The sequence below is a fragment of the Stylophora pistillata genome, chromosome 7 (genome assembly GCF_964205215.1).
Source record: "Stylophora pistillata chromosome 7, jaStyPist1.2, whole genome shotgun sequence".
Taxonomy (NCBI): domain Eukaryota; kingdom Metazoa; phylum Cnidaria; class Anthozoa; order Scleractinia; family Pocilloporidae; genus Stylophora; species Stylophora pistillata.
The window spans coordinates 33,255,717-33,280,884 of record NC_142525.1 but is presented as its reverse complement, the minus strand read 5'-3'; the positions used below and the strand labels follow the sequence as shown (position 1 = coordinate 33,280,884).

Below are 25,168 nucleotides of genomic sequence, written 5' to 3'. Positions count from 1 at the left end.
AGTTTCTGGCGATATGGACGACTTTTCCAAGGAAGAACAAATAAAAACGACTGTATGTTAGTGAAGTTTTATTGAGGCTTGAAAAAAAAAACTTCAAGCAGCTTCCTTGGTAGTAAACTAGATTATCAACAACTCAGAACTCTCTGATGGGTGATAATTTTCCTTATTTTTCTCGTACAATTCTTTCAGTTCGTCTATGTACCGTGCGTGAAGTTTGTCTATCTCTTCCTGCGTTGGATTCTCATCCTTGGAAACAGAAATGGGAGATCCCACTGTAGAAAGAAAAATGCAATCGGTATGATAAGACATCTTACACTAATTTAAGGTACGTTAGTTGTTACTTTGAGTGTTGAATGTAGTAATGGTTTGCTTTGCCGCCCTTTCTTTACTTTGCTTTGCGATTGGTCCAAAATTCTCTCATCACCCTCCCAGGCAATCACATACCAGCGGCAAGATCAATTACGCCCTGCCTACACGCGTTTTCCGGCCTTCGGTCATCAGTGGTTATCATTTGGTCATCATCATCATCACCATCAGTGGTCATCATTCGCGTTTTCCGGCCTTCGGTCATCAGTGGTCATCAGCGGTCATCATTTTTACTTCAAAGTTGAATTCTCGCTTCTTGTGATATTTTCCTCTCTCAGGCCGACTGGCTTTTGGGATTGGAGAGCATCTTGCTTATGGTCTCATAATTCTCAATCTACGCACCCATAATAATATTTACACCTTTACTGTGCGTAATTTTCCTCTCTGGTGACTTATTATTCTAGTAGTGATTCGGGTTCAATTTCTGTAGATCCTCCGAGAAGTATATGAAAAATGTCCAACTTGTAATCGAAAAGCTTTGCTTAGAAAGTAAAAACATTCATAAATGAAAAATACACTTACCGACAACGTTGATTGGAGATCGACTCGGTAGAAAACAAGTTCTGAGCCAAGAAGTAAAATTTGAGAGCCAAAGCTGAAGTCGTGAATATTGGGAAACTCTACTACCGCCGATGATATCACGATAAAGATTATTCTGTCCAAAGCCAAACACAGGAACAAGATCGCTCCTGAAAATGATTAACATCTTCATTTGATTACAGTCCGTCTCAAAACTCTGAGTATTGGAGGATCGGAATCGTATAGCTATACCAACAACAAGTAAGTTTATGCCAGGAATTATAAGAACAGATAAAATGAAAGAAAGATAAGACGACTGCAACATGAGATGATTGACAGTCGTATAGCTAAGGAGAAACTCAGAGTCATATACCAACCCGGTTTGCAAAGCCAGTTTGATAAATCCTTTCCGTCGTTTCACTATCAGCGCGTAGCTGTCAAAGCCCATTTCACGAATCTCCGCTGCTCCTCCCACAACGATTACAACCGAGTGTCCCGCCCCCTTCTGCGTCAGATTATATTCCAAACTGTGACGTGACACATCAATTACGCCAAGACTCATCAGCACGTCCCGGTATAACAGCGGTTTTAATATAACTGAGGAAAAAATCGATAAACAAGTCATCCTTGTCATCAGTGTTAACAGGGGTTCTATTTAAGTCTGCTAAAACTGCTAATTGTACAAAGGGGAACAGTTTGGAGCCCTTTGCCTACCTCTCCAGCAATCTTAAAACTATGTTAAGTGACCCCTCCCTCGTGAGGATTGGGGACCGAGTCAAAGTAAAACTGTGAGACTTAAGTAAATTTCAAAGAGAAGTATGCTCAGATTTCTTCCTTCCTCTACCAAGTTGATCTAAGATTTATAATTTATCGCGATTTGATTCTAAAGACCGTTGCAAGAAAGAGATCAGACTATGTTACATCACAAATAAGTGACAAGGCTGCCTAGCAAGATTCAAAATGGTGGCTTACCTTAGCTAATTTAAGAAAGGTCAGTTACTCTTTGAGATCCCAAAAGGCGTACAGTGTCATAATTCAACATGTACCTTTTTATGAAGGTAATATAAAATAAATGGCTTACGGGGGCATATTACTCCTCTAAGACTCCTACAAGAATGTGGCGGATGGAGAGAGGTACGATCCTTATTCCTCCAGTCCATTAATCCAGTGATCTCTCTTTTACTTTGGAACACGGGAAAATATGCAAATCAACCATGAAGTGACCTTTGAGCATTATGTCGAGTACAAGTTATACAAAATACATTTCAACTCACAAGAAGGAGTAGGGCAAACTGCTTTAATTAGTGCACCATTGATTTTTGAATAATTATATCATAATTATGCTACATGCCTGAAAATTTCATACACAAGGAAAGAAACGAAACTTGTTAGTTCCAATTCGATAGCACCAGTCCTGTCAAGTTGTTTAAAATACCTGAGGTCACGGAAAGATGCGGAATGATTCCAGGGAATTTTTCACTAAATCCACATGCTTCCGTATTCAACCCTATTGATGCTCCCTCGGTGAAAACCCCATGAGGATGATATCCAAAGATATAATTCTTCTGTGGATCGAGGTCGCTAGTTTTGACGAGGGTAATAGGATAGTAATCTCTCATGAACTTGAAAATTGAAAGCCGTCTCGTGAAATTCCTCAGATAGTCTCTTCCACCGCGTTCGGGGGTTTTCCACTCAGCAAGATACGTCCATGATACATAAAGAAGCACAAACGGCCACAAAGGTGTATAAAAGAACAGTTGATACAGGATGATAATGCCTGGGATGTGTGTGGCTCCAGAGAATTGCACGACATGAAGAAGTGTAACACTGAAAAGTTGCAGAATGCGGTTTAACTTATCCATTAAAAGAGACATTTTTTAGGGTTTTATGCATAAGAAACTGATCAGAAGAGAACCTGTGTTAGCGTGATAGCTACATTCTGTGTGAGCCAAATGACGTCATAGTAAAGCCCCTTGTCAACGATAAGAAATTTTGGAATCGTGGAATTGAGGAATTTTGAGGATCGGGAGATCTGTCGGCTTACATTCATCATAAAATGTTCTCAGTATTTTTTGGCCTCTCTTTGGCTTCTCAGAGTACTAAAATCTGCTTTAGAAACTCTTTACGGTGGCCAATGTACTTTTTAACTCAGTTGATAAAACCAAATAATCTTGTAACACCTTCCACCTGTATCTCTTGAAAGCTACTCCCTGTAAAAGTTAAGTTGAGGCCATAATAAATAAAATTCGTGAATTACACCTTATCGTCACCTTCATAGCTCTATTTCCCGCGGGGAAGAACCACAAAATCTTGGTTTCTAGATCTAGAATTTCGAGAATGGTCTTGGCAGACTAGGCCTACTATCCAAAAATAGTGACGTCACTGATAAGGTGTGAGGTATCTTTTGACAGCGGCGTTGCTCAATAACACCGGAAGAGAAGAAGTGCAAAATGGCGGTGGAGGCGGTGAGGATAGAAGCAGATGCATATATGGTTTGTTTGACTCACGCACTTTCGACTGAAAGGGAAGAAGTTATGGGCTTGTTAATCGGAGAGGTATTTTATTTTTTTCACCGTCATGTTTTCAGCTGTTTTATGGTAAAGTGAACAAAAGTCACTTCCTTTGAATTATTAACACTCCCAATCCCTCGTGTATTCGAATCAAAGACAGCTGGTTTAATCCCATCGCTAGTTCTCTCAGGCTACCGATTTTCGTCCCCTCTGGATATTTCTATTCTCCAAATATTGATCCAAATGCTCTTCGTTTTAAAATTTTAAGCTCATTTACATGGTGCGTGATCTTTTTCTTCTGTTAATTTTCTAGGTTGAGGATGAGAGAGTAGCTCATATTTATTCAGTTATCATGCTTCAGAGGCTGGACAAGAGGAAGGATCGGGTGGAGATTTCTCCAGAACAATTGTCAGATGCCTCAACACAGGCAGAGGTAATCTGTTGTGATCTTTACTTGTTTTAGAAATGGGTTAATAGAGGTGAAGCTAAGAAATTACGCTGCCAGCTGAAATTTCAAGTGAAGTGGCTCAAAAGTGGTCAACGGTTGTAAGTGTGTAACCTCAGAAGAGCCCATTGTACATTACCATGCAATCGCCATCCAAAAATCCAGCCCCTTTTTCATCTGGTGAATTTCACCAGAAGGTGGCACTTAGGGACAACCCTGGCTGGGTTAACAAGTTGCAATCTTCAATTGATTGTTTGACATTATATTTGCTGGGGACTTACAAGTTGAGAGACAAACCACTTAGTGCAGGGATTTCAAAATTTTTTGAAGTAAGCTGCTGACTGTGGAAAAGTAGGCGAGATTGTTTGTCACAAGCAGACTTTTATGGCCATAAGTAGCCGATGACATACAATCGAGTAGCTGGCAGAACTCTGACGGTGGCCGGCTTGTTTTCAAACCACTGTTGGTGGTCTTTTATGGCTATAACCACAATGCTTAAACAGATTAGTTGTAATACTTTTCTCCTGATGTTTCAGAGGCTTGGTATTTTGACGTCAAAACAGCGACCAATGAGGGTTATTGGCTGGTATCATTCCCATCCTCACATTACTGTTTGGCCGTCACATGTTGGTAAGTTCCTGATGTGATAGAATGTGAACCCTAATATTAAATCAAGCCTGATATTTTAATCCCTTTCACAGCTGATGCAAATATAAATTCTCTATACTGTCTGTGATACATATCTCTTGATTATAGTTCTGAGAATTTGGTCTTAAGTCGGATAATATTTTTCTTTCATCTCATCACTTTCCTGCTTCAAAGGAAACAGTATCATTAGCATCAATTTCTTTTAGGTCACTCTTTCGAGTGAAAGGTTTACAATCCATATAACCCTTGAAAAAAGTTAAAATACAAATAGTCCAAAGGAGATCAAATGTATAATTCTTCCTCCTCGTGTCTAAATACCCCGATAGAGCATTAACAACCTGATTTGAGTGCTGTTAATCAGCTTCATCAGATAGTCAGGCCAGGAACCTTATTATCTTCAAACTGAACCATCAGAAGGGTGATATATATATCTTATTAACCAAGCGCATGGGCCGTACTGGGAGAATATCGGCCCGAGGTCTTGATAGTACGGACCGAGCGCAGCAAGGTCCGTACAAAAAAGACCGAGGGCCGATATTCTTCCAGTACGGTCCCGAGCAGGCGTGGTTAATAAGAGATTTATTATACGACTGAAGTTCAAAGGGACACAAGTGTGGTATCATGATTCGGGACCATTCGGGACAGTGCCCGGTCCAATACTTAGAGAATATTGGACCGGCAATAGAGCAATTTGATTGGTTGATTTTAGTTATTGGCCCTCTGACTGCCTGAGTCGTGTAATAAATTAGAATAACAAATGGACAAAATAATTTCATCAACCAAGAGAAAAGAACTAGTTATAAACAGAGGGTAAGAGGTTTGTCCAAATGAGATGTGAGGATGTCCTTACTGATTTCAAGAATATCATGCTATCCTAATGGCGGAGAATGACATGACACTTAAGTAGCAAATTCTAAAAAAAAAGGTAGCTTGTGAATTGATGCAGAAGTGAAATAATTGTTACTTGTGTGATAGACCTGCGGACACAGGCCTCTTACCAATTTATGGATGCAGGATTTGTGGGTCTTATCTTCTCTTGTTTCAACACTGATCCCAATTTGGTGAGTGGCTCACACATAGTTGTCGGAGACTTCGTAATTTGAGTAGAACAGATGTTTAGTTTCTTAATTAACACCATTGAATGAGGTAACCTTAAACGAACTTTGATTGGATACAATGAAATATATGAAGTTCATATGGTATTAGATACGAATGATGCATGATCCTCGCAGTAGATAGCGCTATTTAAGCAATAGCGAAAATCAGACCTGAAAAAAATTAGGCCTGTATGGGACACAGGCCTGATTTTTTTCAGGTCTGATTTTCGGTATTGCTTAAATAGCGCTATCTACTGCGAGGATCGTGCATCATACGGAACTTTGATTGATTATCAGTTAGCAGTGACCAATGAGAGATCCGATTAGACGTTCTATTGCATGATATCCCCATATATAACACTAGGGCCCCACCTTTTCGAGAGTTTTACACATCCGTTGTAAGATGAATGAGAGTTTTTTTTGATTAAACGCTTTGCTTTAACACACGTCGAGTCTACTGTACGAGAGTATTAGTAGGTCAAAAAAACCCTTGTAAATGGGGCAAAGTTTACAAAATAGTATTTAACTTCTCTTGGACTTGACAGACAGAAAATAATGATAGCAGGAATGTGAGAAACTGTGTTGTAACATTTTATGACTTGTTTCTTATGGTCTGAATTCAGACCATAAGAACCAAGTCATCAAATGTTACAACACAGTTTCTCACATTCCTGCTATCATTATTTTCTGGCTGTCAAGTTCAAAAAAGGTTAACATTTTCATAACATATTACTTGTGCTCTGTCATTGTTTAAAATGAAACTTTGCCACTTTTTCTGTGGTTGGTGTTGTATTAAGCCTTGATATATAGCATGTGAGTCTCTCAGGGTCAATACCTATTAGCACTCACTCCAAACAAAGGCAGTCCGGTCAGCAGCTTATTGGGTCATGTAAAGTTGCTCAAAGTGATATTTTTTTTCTGGCAACCAAACAGTCATATCAGGCTACCACCCTTTAACTTATGGTAACTTACAAGGTAACTTTTAGAAAAGTAAGCCCTGTTAAGTATTTTTGTCACCATGATTTCTTTCAGAGTGGCCATTTAAAAGTGTATTGTTTTCAGTCAGTGAACATCAAAACTGAGGGGAGTCCTCCACAGTAAGTTCACTGTCCACACTAGTACTGCCATAGTTACTAGCAAAAAGCCATCTAAAATAACTGAAACACATTCAACCAGCATGACACTTTGAATGTTTTCCTGAAGCATGCAGCATGCAGTACTGATTCTTTTTTGACATGAATTGAAAGCATTATTTACAAGTATCTGGATTAGATGATTGTTCAAATCAGGTCCATGCATTGCTCGATTGTTCATGCTTACCATAATTGTAACTGAATAATTCACAGACATGTAATCTGATGAAATAACATACTATGACAACCTCACTACTCTCTTGTGATGTGTGCCAGTATGTATCTCGTAAACAAAGTACTCTGTGTTATTTTTTTTTTCTTTTACAACAGGTATCAGCGAGCCGACATTGAGCTGCAAATAGTCCATACAGAGGTTTTGTCAAAGGCCACTTTAAACAGCTTGTCAGAACTGCCACAAATACTCTCAAAGGTAAGGTGATAGAATGATTCCTTCAAGAAGGGTGATTCATTCTAAAAATGACCACCTTATAGACCACTTTTACAGAGATATACATGCCCATTTCTCTATCAAAGGATTTATTTGGGCATCAAAATAATTTGTAAATTGTCTACCTAAACCACAGGCAATCAAGCTTACTGTGTAGTTAATCACTGGTGCATAGCAAACTCGCTTCAAACAGAACAACACAGCACTCGATTTGTGTTGACAGGAAGATTCATTTTATACAATTAATTTTGCACCAAGCTCACCTTGAACCAGTAACAGTGCATCACTCAAATGCTCACTTACTTGTTAAGCACAGACAATAGAACATGTGGTGGACTCCTTGTTTTTTTTTTATTCTAAAGGAAGAAGAAGAGGCATACAGTAAAACTTTGAAGTAAGTTTTCCCTCACTAGAAATACTCCCTAAAATATTGTCATTTTGCCTTCAAGTTTTGTGTACTTCCTTGTATCTTGTCTAGTACTGATGTTCATCCACAAAAAAACACTATCAGAAAATAAAGACAATAGGCAAAGAGTACTTAGGAATGCCATTTTGACCAACTACTTGTTTTGGAAGCACTGGCTAGTTTAATGCTACAAAGTAAAGAGTGAAATACTTATTTTGTTCTAATACAAATTTTAACCTTTGTTGGCTGGTGTCATTTTAATGCCTGGCTTCTAAAAAATCACTGAAGAACACTGAAAGCATCTTTTAGTTTGAAATACACCCAGGATTAGTTTTAATTGGGTTTGAAACAACTTAGCCATTTTCTCAGCCTGTTATTTTCATTTTATTACATCTGGGTATTCTCTCCACTTAAGTCTGAAACTTAATTGTACCATTTTTACTTCAGCTCTAAGGATCTATTAACAGCAGTTCATAATAGTACAGGTTGGTGGACACAGTTATTGCATCTATAACCTGTGATTTGGGTCAATTTGTGCACAATGTTCTGGAATGTTTCAGGAGGAAATTTGTCAGGGGCAGAATTCTTGTTGGGACCAAGGACCCTTGTTAAGCCCTGTGAATACCTTGTTCTGCTAGTAACATTCCAAGATCTGTTGTGCTGCAAGTGATCATAATATTGTATTTCTTCGTTTCTGTGACTCCACAACGTACCTCTGTTAAGTTCCTATGTGTTCTTGGTGAGGGAAAGGATTCTTATCAAAGTAAATTTTCATCTCCTTCCATTTATGTCTTGAAAACTTCAGCAGTACTTTGTCTTCAAATACATTTCGTCTAAATTAGTAAATTAATGAGATGAGGGACTAACCTTATTCTGTCAGTTAAAAACATCGTCAGTGTTATCCCAGGTCATTCTACCTTACTAGCATTTCACCAATCTCCCCACCCCTCCTTAGTCTTACTCTTCACCTCACCTCCCCCACTAGTTTTACTTCCCAATTCATATTCCACCCACCCACCCCCCTCTCTCCCCACTCCTTTTTTTCTCCCAACCCTGCATTCCTTAATATCGCGGATCGAGGATGTGTTTATCTTTTTTTTATTTCGTCAGTTTTTACCAAGGCTTTGTGCCAGCTCATGGAGGTTATGTGTGGACCTCTCCTTCAAACACTGGAGAACAGATTACAGGTGAATCTCAAAAGAACAGCTGCGTTGGAAACGGAAAAAGAGACATTGGAGAAGGAGATAAACAGTATAAAGACGGAATTACAGGAATCAATGTGAGAAAGACGGCGGAGCTATTTATAACAAAGATCGTATTTTCCACCGTAATATCAGCTTGACAAGCTGAGAATAAACTTAAAGAGAACTCAGTCACTTCAGACAGACTGAGGCGTGTGATAGGGTAGAGATATCGCGAACGTGATTGCGCAGCGAAATAAAATCCGCCCCCCCCCTCACCCCTATGGGAAACAGGGAAAGTGCGGAGATTGGAGATTTAAATCGAAAGTGCGCCGGGATGACGCGTGCTTGCAGGAACCACTGGCATATTTTTGGATTGGTTGTCCGTAGTGCAATATATAGTGCGCTCATGTCGGAGGTACAGATTTTTACAGCTTGAAATTTTTGTGGCTTTGTGCCCAACGACATCTTGTAAGGCAAGTGCGAGGAAACCGGCGTTTTAGTTCAAAGAACTTTGATGTTTGATGCATAGTGTGTCGTGAGTTTTAAACACTTTGTTTTAAAAAAAGAAGTTTTTTTTTTCCTATTTGTTAAAATCATTTTTCACAGGGTGCCAACAAATCGGATTTCTATAAATAAATTCGAAATAAATGTAAATGTAAGAGACAACGCTCATGGATAAAATTATCATCGCGAGATGCTGTGATGTCTTGCGGAAGAACACTCAGCCACTACAACTCGGTTACAGGCACTTTACTCAATTAACAGCCAAACATTGATTTAAATCCATTTTTACGCGGTAACCCCCCCCCCCTCCCCCCGACAGGCGTGCTTGAGGAGGAGTTGGACTCAGCATTGCCGTGGACCAAATCTAGTTAATTGTCCGAGCGGAACTCAAACCCGGACCTCCGGACTGCGTGTTCAGCGCTCTTGTTGGGCCGCGACGTCTTCAACTATACCTCAATAATCGGACAAGAAAACGAGAAAAAATTTTCTATTTCAGGAAGTGCTCTTTTACGTTGCCAGACTCTGGTCTTTTGAAGTTCGAACGAATTCCGTGTATGCTGATTCGCTCCATCCCGTAATATGCTCTTGGAATGGAATACGCTGGGTTCGAGAATGTCGATGAGCAAAGCGAAGCAAAGACGATGGATCTTTTCATTTTTTAATTTTATCTTGACTACAAGAATAAGCGAGAAAAAAATGCATTCCTTGCAATTTACTCCATGCGCCAATGCGTAACTTCCCTGAACTGATGTGCACTGTTTTGCTAATAACTATACTGACGTCGAATGACAGCGCCTATTACAAACGTTCCATCGGGATACACTGCAGAAATTATGATTTTCGAGAAAAACTCCCCAAGGCAGCCATCAAGCTACGAAAACTATTGGAAAAATTAAACACTTTCGACGTGTCAGGTTCAAAGCGAATGACTACCTAAGTATTTAACTGTGACCTCTCTAGTGTTCTACCTTCCCACGTAACAGTTGTACCCGATAGAGTGTGGCTGTCTTTCGCGCAACTACTGATTGTCAACAAAGTCACTGGCGTTCTTCTCTGGCGGCAGAAGACAAAAGTAATTCTAGCTTTTTCTCGGAGTGGTAGGGAAGTAGTTTGCTTGACGAAACTCTGATCTAAAACTTTGCAAATGGCCCTGTGCAGCTGAAATTTGGCTTTTTGGCGCCTGAAGTGTTTTTCGCTTCAACCACTGCAAACAAATGAGTCGTGTAGTAACATAATGTCAAAGCAGTCACAATAAAAGCAACAAGCATGTGCTTTCGCCATTTCTCCTTCCAAACTCGCACCACCGCAACATTTAAGTAAGACATTTGCAACCAAAACGAGAACGAATTGAAAAAGAAATCGATGCTTAGAGCGATAGACACGCGAAGAAAGAACTGTGTTACAAATTGGATGTTGGAGGAGGGCGATGTTTCAGGGGAGTACATGAATTTAAACAGCTGTATGAATCCAACAGCTGCGATCAGTGCAGTTGATTCTCCGAGAATAATCTGAATGCTCATGTCTGCGATAAAGCGCATACTTCTGGGGGTACGGAATCTGTTTGCAGCAATGAAAGTCTCTCTACCGTCCCGTTTCAGTTTCTTGTAAATAAAATACCAGCAATAGTCTCGCACAACAATGGTCAACCTTTCTAGCAAATCTACAGCACCGTGTGCAAAGCTCAGCACAATAAACAGTGGAAGACTGGTAAGGTCTGCCTGCATCACTCGGAAAACGATAGCGGAGGCGTAGTACAGTACACTCAAAAGCACGTGTGCGTCTCCTGGGTGAAAGAAGTCTACTCTTTGCGCCGCCAAACGCACGATGACCTTTGGTATAGCAGTAACAAGCGGGAGTCCGCCGGCGATGATCGCTCTATAGGTTTCCTTTGCGTTTGCATACATCGGAATCAATTTATAAACGAGGTAAAATGTGATCGGTATGCCAAAAGCGAACTGAGCCGTCAGCATCGCAGAAACCCTTAAGGTTTTCTTGATTCTAGATCTCCTTGTGGTTAGGGCGTCGTTGTTGTTTGCAACCTCTCTGCCAAGTAGTAAACTATTCATGAGCAAAATCGACACGAACAGACCATTCAAAGGAAACGACCTCCAAGATATCATATAGATTCCATAAACTTGAAGATATAGTCTGTAACAACTATCAAGAAACGCACCGAGCAAATTGAGAGTCAACAAGTTCAGTTTCTTCATCATTGGCCATCCAAACATCACCAGCACAACGAGAAATGTCCACATTTGAACAACGTAGGCTTCGCTAGTCGCCCCAGTAACTATCACCGCCTGGGTCCGTTTTGGAAGTGCCTCCCACTTTGTAGACTGCATATCAAAGCAGAGATCAACGGAATTAAAGTCTAAAATTAGTATCAAAATAGCAAGCGAACCGAGTGATACCCCACCGACAACTTGGATGTAAAATGCGTGTTTCATGGCCTTCCAGAACGACATCCACCATTTTTCTGGTCGAGATCTCTTCCAAGCCATTTTGCTGTTGTCGTCTGCTGGCGCATCGTATTCCTGGAAGACCGTGTCGTGCTGATTGAACTCTGTAAAATCTTGCAAAGGATCTTGTTGTTCTGCCAAAGGGATGTCTTCAAGAATTCCCTGCCCCTGATAAGATTGAATCACACCGGCTGTGAATGTTTCTGCGAAATACACTAGCATCCCTTCGAGTGAGAATGGAGTTGCTGCCATCTTCAATAAGAATTTAGCGAAGTTTTCAGGGGATGCTCTGTCTTTCTGTTGCTAATTCAGCTTTAACGAAAGCTCTCTTGGTTCTTTACAGTTTATGAGAATAATACTTTGTCAGACAATGAGATATATACCTTTGAACCCTCGCAGAACATTATCAGTAACAGGAACTGCATGCAAATAAAACGCTCTCCCGTGACCACTGATTGGCGTTCATATCATGACATCAATATGAAGGTCTTGGTCAATTCTTGGAAAGCGACAGGAAGTAAACACAAATATTTGTATTTATTATCCAACTACGCTTCGTCGAGTACAAATATCTCGCGGTATTTGTACTGTAGAGTTAAACAGGTTTTCTCGCATCGCGCAAGCGAAATTGGATTGAAGTTACGAAAAAAAAATGGCGGACAATTTGAATCGTATTTCCGACGACGAAGAGTCAAAATGGCTGGCAAATATAGATCCAAGGTTACAAGATGAATCGAACGAAGAAAAACAGCAAGACGACCAAGAAATTTCTTCATTTATTGAAGAAAATAGAAACAGTAACACGACAACGCGCAAATTCCGTTCCGCTTCGCATACTTCTGTCACGTACTCCCCGTAAATAAATATCCTCGAAATTCGCCCGTACTAAACTAACAGTTTGGCATGTTGGATAATAAATAACTTATTAGACGTTTTGTTGTGTAGTATCGCTGAGTATTTTTACTCGTTATTTGTATTTTGACTCGCCCTACGGGCTTGTCAAAATACGGCACAACGCGTAAAAATACTCAGCGATACTACACAACAAAACGTCTAATAAGATATATATATTTCTTCTTAAAAAAAAAATGTCCATTTTTAGATAACAAGGAAGAGAAAAAACATAACAAAATGATTTCTATACGTCGTATCTTCTGTAAGAATAACCCGGATTAAATACTTCAGGGCCCAGTTGTTTGAAGGCCGATTAGCGCTCACCCAGGGTTAAATTTCAATCCAGGTTTCTACATTTCTCTGATCAAAAGCCGTTTTGGGATAATATTCCCTATCTTTTTAAAGCATTCAATCATCAATTATAACATAACCAAAGTAAAGCGCGCGCTCTGATTGGTCAATTTAGCGTCCCCCGTTTGCCCATGGGTGTACGCTGCTGACGTGAGCAAATGCAAAGACTATGTTTCCGCGCGCGCTTGTTTTTTCTGGTCACGTAAGATTTGTTAAATAAAAGGGAACTCTTTAGCTACAATGTATCAATGTTATGTTATAAAACAAATGGTAAACACCACAGCGTACACTATTGAGTTATGGATGCACTTGGGAGGTTTGCTAAGCACTCAAGAAGCTAAAGTCGCTCTCGGCTATCGCCTCGAGCGACTCTTACGCTTCTTTCGTGCTTAGCAGCCTCCCGCGTGCATCTATAACTCAATAGTGTACGCTGTGGTGTTTACCATTTGTCAAATTGAAGACAAATGGAATTAAACTGAATTTTTCTTGCAAAGCTTTCAGATCTGAAATCAATTTTCAAACTAGTCCTCTGGGTTTCAAATTTGAAACTTTTAAAGTTGCATTCTCTTGACCAAAAAATTGCTGTTTTAGGATCATTGAGTAAAGGGTGTATCAAAGCGGAAAAGACTTATGAAATCATTTGATTTTATGTGTTTGAGCATCATATGATTAACATTGAGTCCAAACCATTGACCATCGTTGGGAAAACGTTGTGATCCCGTACTTTGACAGTTTGATACTTTGATAGACAAACAACACATCATACTCGTGACCTGTCAGGATTTTATTTTATTCTATTTTATTTTATTTTATTCATGCACAGTGCACGAATAAAAATCCTGAAAATCTGCTTTCGGAGTGGCCTATTCTGCTCTAGCAATTTAGATGCTGAGCGATGAAGTTCTCGCTCGATGGCATGTTGGTTTATTTTTCTGAAATGCTCGCTAGTAGGGTGATCGAATCCTACAGAGCTCACGGTGATTTCCAAGACACTCTGCTGAGCCAACCAGAAGTTCTTTTGAGGGAACTTTACAAGATTTAATTCGCAAGACATGATTTTTCAGGAGTACGATTTACCCCTAGGAGACGAGAGTAAAATGGTTTGGAAGAAATCTCGACCAACAAAATGTTGCATTTTACACACAAATCCCAGGTGGACTTGCTCTCGGTTCGCTTGCTATATTAACTGAATTATTTTGGAATTAACCTCCGGTCTTTGCCTTGAAGGGCATTATTTTTTTTCTTCAAACTGGACATCGGTTCCCAGCAGAAGAACCCTGGCTGTGTTCGTAACAGTGACAAACATCAGAGTCTTTTTCATAGAATAATTTGAATATATCAACAAGGTTAAAATGGCCACCGTTACGATTATAAAAGCTGACGTTTCGAGCGTTAGCCCTTCGTCGGAGCGAATATAGGAATTGTGGGTTGTGTGTCCTTTTAAAGGCAGAAAATGGAGCTACCTTATTGGTGGGAACATGGCAACGAGAAAAACACGAATAAATTAGTGGAATGAAAAGCGTTCATTGATACCTTTTATAATCGTAACGGTGGCCAATTTACCATTTCAAAGTTGTTGATATATTCAAATTATTTCGTTACCCCCACCGACACAGCCCCAAACAGTTTCTTTAGAAACTATCAGCCTTTATTCTTTTTCATAGAGCTCTTTCAATTCACTCTAACTCTTGTGACATTTGAACGGCACTTAGCCAACAAACTAAATTTGCTGACCCTCAATTTACTTGGCGCTTTTCTTGACACTTGCTACAGACTCCTCCGCATGCAGGTTTGTGGTATTTATGGCAATATAAGGAATTTTTCCATTACATGGTTTATTTCTGACGATTGTGCTTATCAACGGTTTACTGATCGGCAGAGAGATCGCAATGAATACTGAAACCATCACATCCAAGACAAAGAAGAAAACCATGAGGGTCGCCATGGTAATGGTAGCCCCGTTTGCCTTAAGGCTTCCTCTGACCATGCTATTGCAATATGTGATGATACCTCTGTACCAACGTAACACAGAAGATATACACAGAGCTTTTGTGGTTGGTGCCTTCCCTCTTGTGACAGCTATACCAAATGTTATCTTACGATTGGTAGCGCAAAGACTCGATTTTCTTCATCCTAGTGCGTCATTTGTGCTCGTGGAAGTTTTACCTTTAAGCATTGTTGTGGAGATTATTTTTGCTACTTTGTTAATAAAAAGCTGAAACGTGACAGGTTAGACACAGTTATGCCCCTTATAAATTTCGCACAGCAAGGAGCATGCGTTTCGTCGCAGATATCAACATTCAGATGATCCTCGGAGGTTCCTTAGCATTAATCGCAGCAGTTGCTCTTGGTAAACTGAAAGATTACTTGTCCCACAGTCAGGTACCGTTTGCTTCACGTGTATCGCTGTCTTTGTACGTGTGATCGTTGCCCTTATCATCGATTTTGCTTTCAATTCACTTTCGCTTTGGTTGCAAATATCCTACTTAAATGTTGCTGTAGTGTGTGTTTGGAAGAAGACATGGAAAAAGCATCAGTGTTCGCTGCTTTTATTTTTACTACTTTTGCATTGTTTGTGTTGACGAATACTGTGCTTCACTCAAAGGAAGTCATTGATCTCTCATAGGCTAAAACGCCTCAATTTAACTTTATAGGCACAATGGCGCTTTTGCTCATTGTTTCCGCTTGAGCTGGTTATTTAACAAGTGGTAAACACCACAGCATACTCTATGAATCATGGATGCACGCGGGGGATTGCTAAGCAACGAAAGAAGCGTAAGAGTCGCTCGAGGCGATAGCCGAGGGTGACCCCAGCTTCTTGAGTGCTTAGCAAACCTCCCAAGTGCATCCATAACTCAATAGAGTACGCTGCGGTGTTTACCATTTGTTTAATAACATAACATTGATACATTGTAGCAAAAGAGTTCCCTTTTATTTAACACTGTAATCTTACGTGACTAGATAAAAACAAGTGCACGGAAACTAGTCTTTTCTTTGCTCACGTCAGCAACGTACACCTGTAGGCAAATGATGGACACTGAATTGACCAATCAAAACGCGCGTTTTACTTTGGTTCTGTTGTAATTGTATTTTGATAGAGTTAAAGGGGCTCTGCTATTATCTTTGTAATCATCATTGTTGATAAAAAAGTAATTATCCCGCAGTACAGGGTGTATAATTTTGATACAGACGCTTTTCGTTTTAGCAGGTTGCGTCTCAACGACCAGAACTTTAATTTACGCCTGGTTGAAGATGGAACAAGAAACCAGCCATAAACAGTCGCACCTTTGATTTTTGATCAACGAAATAAGATGAACATTATTTGAAAATTAATAAAAAACATAGCTGATTATGTCATGACCAAGTGTAGCTCAATCTTGATCATGCCATTAAATTAATGCATATCGGAAAACTTAGTTTTTTTTGGGACGAAAACTGTTCTCCTCTGTTGGCTGCACTGTTGTGCAACTCTACATCTCGGCTTTTCTTCAACGTCACATCTAGAAAACAGGGAGTACACGGAGGTTGTGAACGTAGCACTAGGTGTCATCGTCGATTTCTGATTCATTGCAACGAATTGTTCCTCAGACAGTGAAACCTAACCTGTGACCAGTGGTTACCTTTTGGTGGCATGGAGGAGGAAAAAGGACACAGCCTTCTTTTGTAAGAAACAAGCTACGCTACCACTCGTTATTACATTCATCACCCTTTGTTACACAATCGGTTTTCAAATTATGAATAAATCGCATAGAAATGCTCCTCCAGTTCTTTCCTGTTTTCCTCAGTGACAAAGGGTTAACTTAACGACATGTTTTTTCTTTCTTGTTTTCAAAATATGCAGCGGTGGCTTATCTCCCTAGCGCATGATGGCTAAGTGCTTCCTCTGAAAAGAAGGCTTTGCACTGGCTTTCTTTGGAATTAATGCCATCGTTGCATTGGTTTGCGTTGCATTGGCATTCCATACATCATAAAACTTACCAAGAGATTAATCTCTTGATCAGTTTTATGATCTTCCTTCATATATGTCACGTCATATAACTCACGTCATGTAACTAATGTTGTATAACTCAGGTCATATAACTGGTGCGTTCTGTGAACGGCGAGAAATTCTAATGTTAAAATGCTTGTTTGACAAGGGGCAGTGTATTTTCACTCAGAAATTCAAATGTCGCAAGTTTCTGGGCCTGTCATTGCCTGCCTTCTCTCTCCCATGTCCCTCATATCCTTTATAATTTGAATATATCAACAAAGTTGAAATGGTAAATTGGCCACCGTTACGATTACAAAAGCTGACGTTTCGAGCGTTAGCCCTTCGTCGGAGCTCCAACGAAGGGCTAACGCTCGAAACGTCAGCTTTTGTAACCGTAACGGTGGCCAATTTACCATTTCAACTTTGTTGATGTATTTAAATTATTTCGCTACCCCCACCGACGCAGCCTCAAACAGTTTCTTTAGAAACTATCAGCCTCTTATCCTTTACCCTCACTTTAAGTTTATCCTTTCCTCATAGAATATCACTGACATGTATTTTAGTGGAAACGTTTCAGCTTTAACGCGGGAAATATATAAAACGTGCAGTGTGGACCAAAACATAAAATTTCTTATTCCCCTTTGACGAAGGCACTCAGCTAAAGGATACGAAAGATTAACGCATAACACATTGCCGTTGACAAGCTTCAATAGATCGTGTTAAGTTCTCGAGGTGAACAAGTCATGACGTCAGTGAAACGTATTCTCCCGTAGTATCAAGTTTCGGCATCCTTATCCGCCGATTTCCCTTATTATCATGGCGTCGTTTACGCTTGAAGGCTTACTTGCCTACGTGACGGAAACCTTTACTGCCGGTGTGATTCAGTCATATCAGGGACCAGCACTTCACGAAGATGCTCCACTGATACAGGCAAGAGACCCTTTGGAGGATTTCAAAAAGTTTGATGATAATGATACGATTTTTCAAGAATACAATCCACCACCAGACGACGACAGTAAGATGGGCTGGAAGAGATCTCGGCCGCCAAGATGGATGTCGCTTTGGAAGGCCGTTAAATGTGTGTTTTTAATTCAAATTGTTGGAGGTTCAGCCCTCGGCTCGCTTGCGCTATTGATTATAGTTTTGGATTTTAATTTCGTTGATCTTTGCTACGATGGACAGTTACATGGTCACTGGAACTCGCTATCACGTAATATTCAAGCCATTATCGTGACAGCCGAGACAGTGGAAGCATATGTGATCCAGATGTGGTCATTTCTTCTGATAATAACAATGTTTGGATGGCCATTAGTAAAGAGCCTCAATCTGTTAATCCTTAATCTCCTGGGAGCATTCTTCGATACCTGTTACAGGCTGTACCTTCAAGTCTTTGGATTATACGGGAAGTCGTGGAGGTCTTTTCCTTTAAATGCTTTATTTCTTATCATGGTTCTGATGAACTCTGTTATAGTGGGAAGAGAAATTGCTAAAAACACGGCTGGGGAACGAAGTAGAAAACTTAGAAAAACCCTAGAGGTTTCTTCTATACTCGCAGCGCAACTGGTTTTTGGGATTCCCATCGCATTTGTTCTTGTTTACGTGTTGATTCCGTTATACGGTCGGCAGAATGAGACGTACAGGGCGGTTATCGCCGGCGCACTTCCTTTGGTGACCGCTGTACCGAAGGTCATCGTGCGATTGGCGGCGCAAAGGATCGACTTTCTTCATCCGGGTGACTCACATGTCCTATTGCAACACGATCTCCTTCCCGAATGAAGGATTATCATAACTTCTCAAATGTGACAAAATGAAGTATAATCATTCAACATCGAGATGACCGTGAGGTCAGTGAAACCTGGGTACCAGATCTATTGAGAGATGATTTTCCCGGGTGATTTCGATTTCTTCGGTGCTGTCGTAGGTGCCCTAATCCGTCACTTGTGTTTCGCTTTTCTCGCTTTTTTCGGGCTATTATTTTGATTCATGGCCTCCGCTGTTGTGGAAGGTAAGTAAACATTGTTTTAGTATAAGTTAAGAATTATACAGACGTAAGATGCTTGTGAATATTTATGAGTATGTGATTGCGAATAATACATATGTTTTTCAAGCATTCCAATTTTTCAATTAACATTCAGCTTAAAGGTTCTCAACAAAATGAAAGTTTAGAGTGCCCAGGTAATGCTAGAGAAATACATGAAATTCTCAAGTGCTTAACTTGCAGTCGACGGTTTCATCTGCCGGTTTCTTCTTGACTGGGGTCGCCAAAATAGTCGCCGTAAAAATGACACTGAGGGGTTCTGTCCTGGTGTACCGGTTCACAAGGGAATTACCATTGTTCTTTCTTTGTTTAGGAGTTATCGGCTAGCTATTGTGTATTGTTTGGTCTTTTGTATTGGCTCTTGTGAACCGGTACACGAGGACAGAACCCACTGAGGTTGTCAGCGTTATGGCTTTTGTATTCTTTAAACATATTTTCAAATTTTTGTTTGATCAGTAGTCCATATGTTTTCTATAAATATATAGAATACTATCTCCTTTTAAGCGCGGCCGATACTTCGGCGTCATTCGTACGCTAATAGTTGCACACGTGGGAAAGCTGTCAATTTGAGTTCGCACTGTTTCACCTACAACTGATAGCAAGGGGTTTAAAGTTAAATAAAAGGCCATGAGCTAATATATTGTTTTCATCAATGCAATTTCCATCTTTCTCCACCCTGATGCATGAGTGATAGGGCTATTTTTGCCAATATTTTCAACAAAGGCTGAAAGTTTCAAAAGAAACTGTGGTGCTGGGTTGGTGGGGGTAACAAGGTAATTTGGTTACATCAACTAAGTTGAAATTGTAAATTGGCCACTATGACGAGTAAAAAAGCTGATGTTTCTAGCGTTGGCCCTTTGTCAGAGCGAATGACGAAGGGCCAACGCTCGAAACGTCAGCTTTTTTACTCATTACAGTGGCCAATTTACAATTTCAACATAGTTGATATAACCAATTATTTTCAATACTCTGGACGTCATTTTTTAACGTGGAAAATGGCAAAGCCATTAAATTTTGTACTTACGTGTAAAAGGAGCTACGTGATTGGTGGGAACATGGCAACGAGAAAAACACAAATAAATTTTTCTCGTTGCCATGTTCCCACCAATCACGTAGCTCCTTTTTCTGCCTTTAAAAGCACATACAACCCACAATTCCTCTATTTGCTCCAACGAAGGGCTAGCGCTCGAAACGTCACCTTTTATAATCATAACGGTGGCCAATTTACCATTTCAACTTTGTTGATATATTCAAATTACTAAAGAATGGACAGTTGGCTGAGTAGGTGTATCTTTTTAACACTGTTTAAAAAGATAAACAGATTTTATTAAAAAAGTTGGACCTGAAAATTTGACTTTGTTCGTTTGTTTTGTCTTGTCTATAAAATTGGGTGATGGATATAAAATCGAATAGGATATATTTAGTTAATAAACCCATTCGGGTTGCTGGTTTGTCGGCTGATAATGTCCGCAGCTGAGAGATTGTCCGTAAAATGAATATTTGGCCGAGAAGCGAAGCTTCGAGGGCAAATATGAAATTTTGAGGGCAATCCCCCAGCCAAGAACATTATCAGCTGACATACCAGCAAGCCAAAGTGGAGTTTATTTATTTTATACCCCTCTCATTAATTTTCACGTCGCAATTAAACTGCGAGTAAACACAGTAAAAAAGCCAGTGGTGATCTGATGGCGAATGCACGTGATTCACGGAAGCAAAAAGAAAACGAGTTTGGTTTCTTTCCATGTAAATAGGAGAACAGAAAAGTTGGAACTCTTGTGTTGACTATGTTTCTTTTTCATGGAAAAAATTGGAGGATAAATATCAACACAGACAGGGGTTATTGCATGATAACTGTCTTGTGATTTTGCGCCACGTGACGTAAAGTAACCAATAATGTAACCAAAACGTAAAGTAACCAATATGCCTGGTTTAATTTTAATTAACCTACAAAAAAGTATCACTACTAGTGTGGACAATGTCAGACAGAAATGCGTCAATGAAAACTCAATTAGGGTAGACAAGGCCAAATTAAATCCCTGCAATGACATGGTAATTTTTTTGTGTTATTTCTATTCTATTTACTAGCTGGGTAATGGTTACAACAAATTTGCTAGGGTTCATATTACATTGTTTTCATTGTCTGAAATGTGGTCAGAAACTTTAGTAATCTTTGTTATAATGGGTTGGTAACGAGCTCTGTAGTCAGGCCAAATTTCATGAGCTATTAAATGAGCTATTAATCTCAGTTTTGGTAGCTTGAAGTGGCTTAGTAATACTGCTCACAACTCCTTATCTCCTAGATATAATGCTAATGATTTGCAGGTCACCTCCATCTGACATGTTGTGTTGTGCCAGGAAATATTCCTTCAATGCCTCCTTCATGGAAGTTTTTTTGGTTTGCAGACTGCATGGCCATCTGGAATATAGGCAATTTGAGGAACTCTTTAAATTACACAGGGGTTCTCTGCTACACTTTATATTGCAGTTTTCAATAACATATTTTGCATACTCTGAAATTCAGACCTAAAACAATGGTTACATTTTTCACCACTGACAATTATCTTAGCTAGCAGACCTCTCTGGAAACAAAGCTTCACTTCAACCAGGTCAAAAGGTCACATCTGTCAGTTGTGACTGGTAGTTTTCGATCTATTTTGCTTCTTTCTGTTTTCCAAGGTTTGTTAGCTGTTGCCATAATTATTATTGACAGCAACGGGAAATTGCAATCATTAGTTGGGTTTTTAACTTCAGATTTTGCATTTAGGCCCAATCTGGTTTAAGCTCCCAGTACTGTATAGAGTGCTTTTACAGGCAGTATTTAAAGTAATTAATATACCAATATGAAGATGGCAAGGAACTTTTTTTGAAAACGATTAGGAACATCACATGTACATAATTTTCTTTAATTTCTGATTTAAATTCTGAAGAGGTTTTCAGGCCAACTAAAAGACCATTCAAGGTATGAATATCTAGCTTACATTTAAAGGTTATTTAGGTTATTCAGATTAAATGCTTAAATGGTTATTTAGATTAAATGCTTTCATTTCTGTTTGTTTCATAGATTATTAAAAAAATAATTTACATTTCAATGAAGTATGTTGTTTTTGAGTGAGAACTGTTTAACTCCCCTCCCCTCCCCTCCCCTCCCCTCCCCCACTTCATAACGTAATTAAGGGGTCTTTATAGATTTTGAATACTGTGGAAATGTAAATGATAGTAATATTAAATTTGGATATTTTAAGATAATCATATCGAATCACCTTTTCAGCTGAACCCCGCCCTTGATACAAGACAGTTTTAATAAATGTTCAACTATTTTGTTTTTCTAGGCGAAAACTACAACATTTATGTACATTTGCCTGCCTAATACAGACACCTGTTAAATGAACAACAGACACTTTTCCTTGACCCCTGTAACATTTTCTCAGACAAAGTTATCCTCACCTAATTACCAAACCTTCTATAGTAAGTTAATTTTTCTTTCTTAATAAGAGGCCATAATTGTCAACTATAATTTAAATAAATGTAGTTAAAGTTGCCCGAGTGAAAATTTGTATTTGCTGAATGTAACTATTCATTAATCACCTGTGATCACAATCACTCACACACTCGCACTCTATGTTCCTATGAGTGGAGTATTTAAAGGCTACACCTGTGATCACAAATGAATACTAAATTTATTATAAATTATCTATAGTTTATTTGCTATAACTGCAAAATTATAGCCTTCCTGTAGGGTGACTAAAATGGTCACAACTAGGGTAAGAGTAATCTGATTATATGTTAAATTCCTGTTAGAAAGACAAATCTTTCTGTATCTAAATGCAATTTTATTGAAATATTCTGTAGACTATTGTAAATGACAATGTTGTGTCATATATGAGCCAAATATATGTCATTAATAGTATATAATTTTCACTTTAGGTTTTTATTTTAAGAAACATGCTTTTTAATTGTATCATTTATCTTTTCATTACACTGTATGTTAATTCCTAAAAAGAGCAATTGCACAGCTGTTTTTTACCATGCAATTTTGTGTTTGTTTGTATTTTGTGTTAGCAGTAATTAAATTTAAATAAAAATAAGAAAAAATAAAAATTATCTTTTCATTCAGTTAAAACTCACCATAATAATAATAGTAATCAAGGCTGTGCTCTAAGGAAAATTGAATGGAACCCAGTGTTCTGAAACTGTGTAATCCAGGGTGCTCAGCATATGCTTTGCATGGAAAAACTAAAATTTCTGAGTTGCCCAAGAGCAAAAGTAAGGCACCAGGGGCCACCGGGTGCTGCAAGAACACAGCCTTGGTAATAATGATAATTTGTTCAAAGTTTTTTTAAAAAACCTTTTTTTAATGTTTTCTGAGAAACCATTTTTTGTAGAACTTTCACAAGCCTTCACTATTGAATATGGCTACAGTGTCTGTTATTAGGCCAAAAATATTGCAATTGAATCCCTTAAATGTAATTTTCTCTGCCAAATATTATTAAAGCAGATCAATTATTAATTGATCTGTTTTAAACTTACCTTTAACTACCTTTAACTGTACTTAATTATAACATTCTATCAACATTTACTGATCACATTTGCACTCTGGCCTAAGAGCGGCAAGATAGCAGGATTCAATGCCACATGAACAGAAAATTAGTTTTATAGTACACCTGTACTTAATTTAAAGCAGCAATGTGAAAATTAATAGAAATTTTTGTTATTTTATTATTATATTACAGAAATGTAGCATGTGTGGTGGCATGAATTACAATGCATCCAAAAGTTGCAAGATTGAAGGATGAGGGGCAGCATTCCAAATCAAACCATTTGACTGGGAAAAAGTGGCACAAAAAAATAAAACACGTCACCCAACAAGGGAAGCTGTTGAAGTATCGGGTAATAAATAAATACTGCATTTAATAAATGATAACAATCCTTATGATAACAGTCAGAGTTCAAATAAGTCCACTTAAAGTTGCTATATTATAACTTTTCCACACTCAAACAAGTAACAGTTATATGCATTTTCATTTTGGCCTCTGCTCAAAGCTGCCATTGGCCCATTTTTTGTTCTCATTAAATGAATTTCAGAATTAGTGAAAGGTTTTATATTTAAATCCCTATATACATATTTACTTGACAAGTGTTGCTGCACTGAGTACTTATTTGTTGGTGCTTTTAGATTTGGCTTACCAGCATTCATATATTTTGAGGCCTGATATTAGCAATGATGACAACAATGATGAACATTTAATAATAATAATAATTATGATAATAATAATAATAATAATAATAATAATAATAATAACAACAGCAACAACAACAACAACAATATTAAAAAATACCTTAATGGTGATGATGAAAATGAAAATGATAGAGCATTAAAAAGCACCTCAAGTGTAAATTCCTGGCTTGTAACTCTCTATTTTACTTCCTATGACCTTATTTTATTTGCTGCAATGTGATATATATTCAGAAATGCTAATGAGAATATTTCATCTTGGTTGTTTTTCAGGCAAATGTTTTATATCAACATCATGGTTGGGATGTTGTTGTTTTGTACTTCAGTAAACATGGTACTGGTACATCTGTAGATACTTATGGCACACCTGGTGCTGGGCTAAAATTTGTGGGGTTGGATAAAAGCAATGCATCAAAATACTGTAAACGTTATTTTTCTGTGTAGACGTTCATGGTAGTGATAATACCATGGATGATGACCCTGACGATCCATTAGTTACTGTCAGTTTTGGAAATGATACAATGTCCGTAATTTGTACTGGTATCGCACCAGAAGGTGGGAATGGTAGCACAGAGAATCCAGCAGATCAGACTGGGGGACTAGATGGGTGTCAGGCAGGTGGTGTGGGGCATGGGCAGTTGGCCAGTGTGGGTGTTGGTGCTGGGTGTGGACAAATGGCTGGTGTGGGAGGTGCAGCAATTGGCAATGGGAGTCAGGCATATAGCGCAGGGTATGGGCAAATGGCTAGAGTGTGGAAGGTGCAGCAATTGGTAAGGAGAGTCAGGCAGGTGGTGCGGGTCATGGGCAGATGGCTGGTGTGAATGTCGATGCTGGGTGTGGGCAAGTGGCTGGAGTGGGAGGTGCAGCAATTGGCAATGGGAGTCAGGCATATAGCGCAGGGCATGGGTATGGGCAAATGGCTAGAGTGTGGAAGGTGCAGCAATTGGTAAGGAGAGTCAGGCA

At 39.0% G+C, this 25,168-nt stretch overlaps 4 protein-coding genes across 7 annotated transcripts in view; 2 read left to right on the top strand and 2 right to left on the bottom strand.

The window, feature by feature from the left end:
• Positions 1–51: 51 nt before the first annotated feature.
• LOC111319696 (2-acylglycerol O-acyltransferase 2) lies at positions 52–3,230 on the bottom strand. 2 transcript variants are annotated; one of them, XM_088726752.1, is made up of 4 exons: positions 2,297–3,230; positions 1,263–1,497; positions 889–1,055; positions 52–272 (listed from the first exon to the last, which is right to left on the bottom strand). In XM_088726752.1, exons 1-4 carry the CDS (start codon positions 2,757–2,759, stop codon positions 118–120), a joined length of 1,020 nt encoding a protein of 339 aa, XP_088582878.1. In that variant the 5' UTR covers positions 2,760–3,230; the 3' UTR covers positions 52–117. The 2 variants fall into 2 exon arrangements, with proteins under 2 accessions (XP_088582878.1, XP_022778173.2); XM_022922438.2 differs by having other exon boundaries at positions 1,263–1,482; positions 2,321–3,225.
• Positions 3,231–3,284: 54 nt separating this feature from the next.
• On the top strand, positions 3,285–9,422 carry LOC111339382 (lys-63-specific deubiquitinase BRCC36). Its single transcript, XM_088726761.1, has 9 exons — positions 3,285–3,440; positions 3,709–3,828; positions 4,377–4,470; positions 5,464–5,549; positions 6,618–6,682; positions 7,049–7,148; positions 7,529–7,560; positions 8,020–8,057; positions 8,683–9,422. The coding sequence occupies exons 1-9, from the start codon at positions 3,336–3,338 to the stop codon at positions 8,853–8,855; spliced, it is 813 nt and encodes a 270-aa protein (XP_088582887.1). The 5' UTR covers positions 3,285–3,335; the 3' UTR covers positions 8,856–9,422.
• A 482-nt stretch (positions 9,423–9,904) lies between these two features.
• On the bottom strand, positions 9,905–12,189 carry LOC111339378 (uncharacterized). The gene has a single exon (XM_022946033.2). It carries the CDS (start codon positions 11,969–11,971, stop codon positions 10,391–10,393), a length of 1,581 nt encoding a protein of 526 aa, XP_022801768.2. The 5' UTR covers positions 11,972–12,189; the 3' UTR covers positions 9,905–10,390.
• Positions 12,190–17,750: 5,561 nt separating this feature from the next.
• Positions 17,751–25,168, top strand: part of LOC111339398 (uncharacterized) — an 8,293-nt gene continuing 875 nt past the window's right edge. The window contains exons 1-3 of one of the 3 annotated variants that reach the window (XM_088726756.1): positions 17,751–18,939; positions 23,703–23,859; positions 24,650–25,168. The exon at positions 24,650–25,168 is cut by the window's right edge and continues 875 nt beyond it. In XM_088726756.1, coding sequence (XP_088582882.1) covers positions 17,751–18,710 — 960 coding nt within the window. In that variant the 3' untranslated portion in view covers positions 18,711–18,939; positions 23,703–23,859; positions 24,650–25,168. Of the gene's footprint in view, positions 18,940–20,111; positions 23,280–23,702; positions 23,860–24,478 lie in introns of those variants that run through there. The other 2 variants (XM_088726755.1, XR_015989285.1) reach the window with 2 other exon arrangements.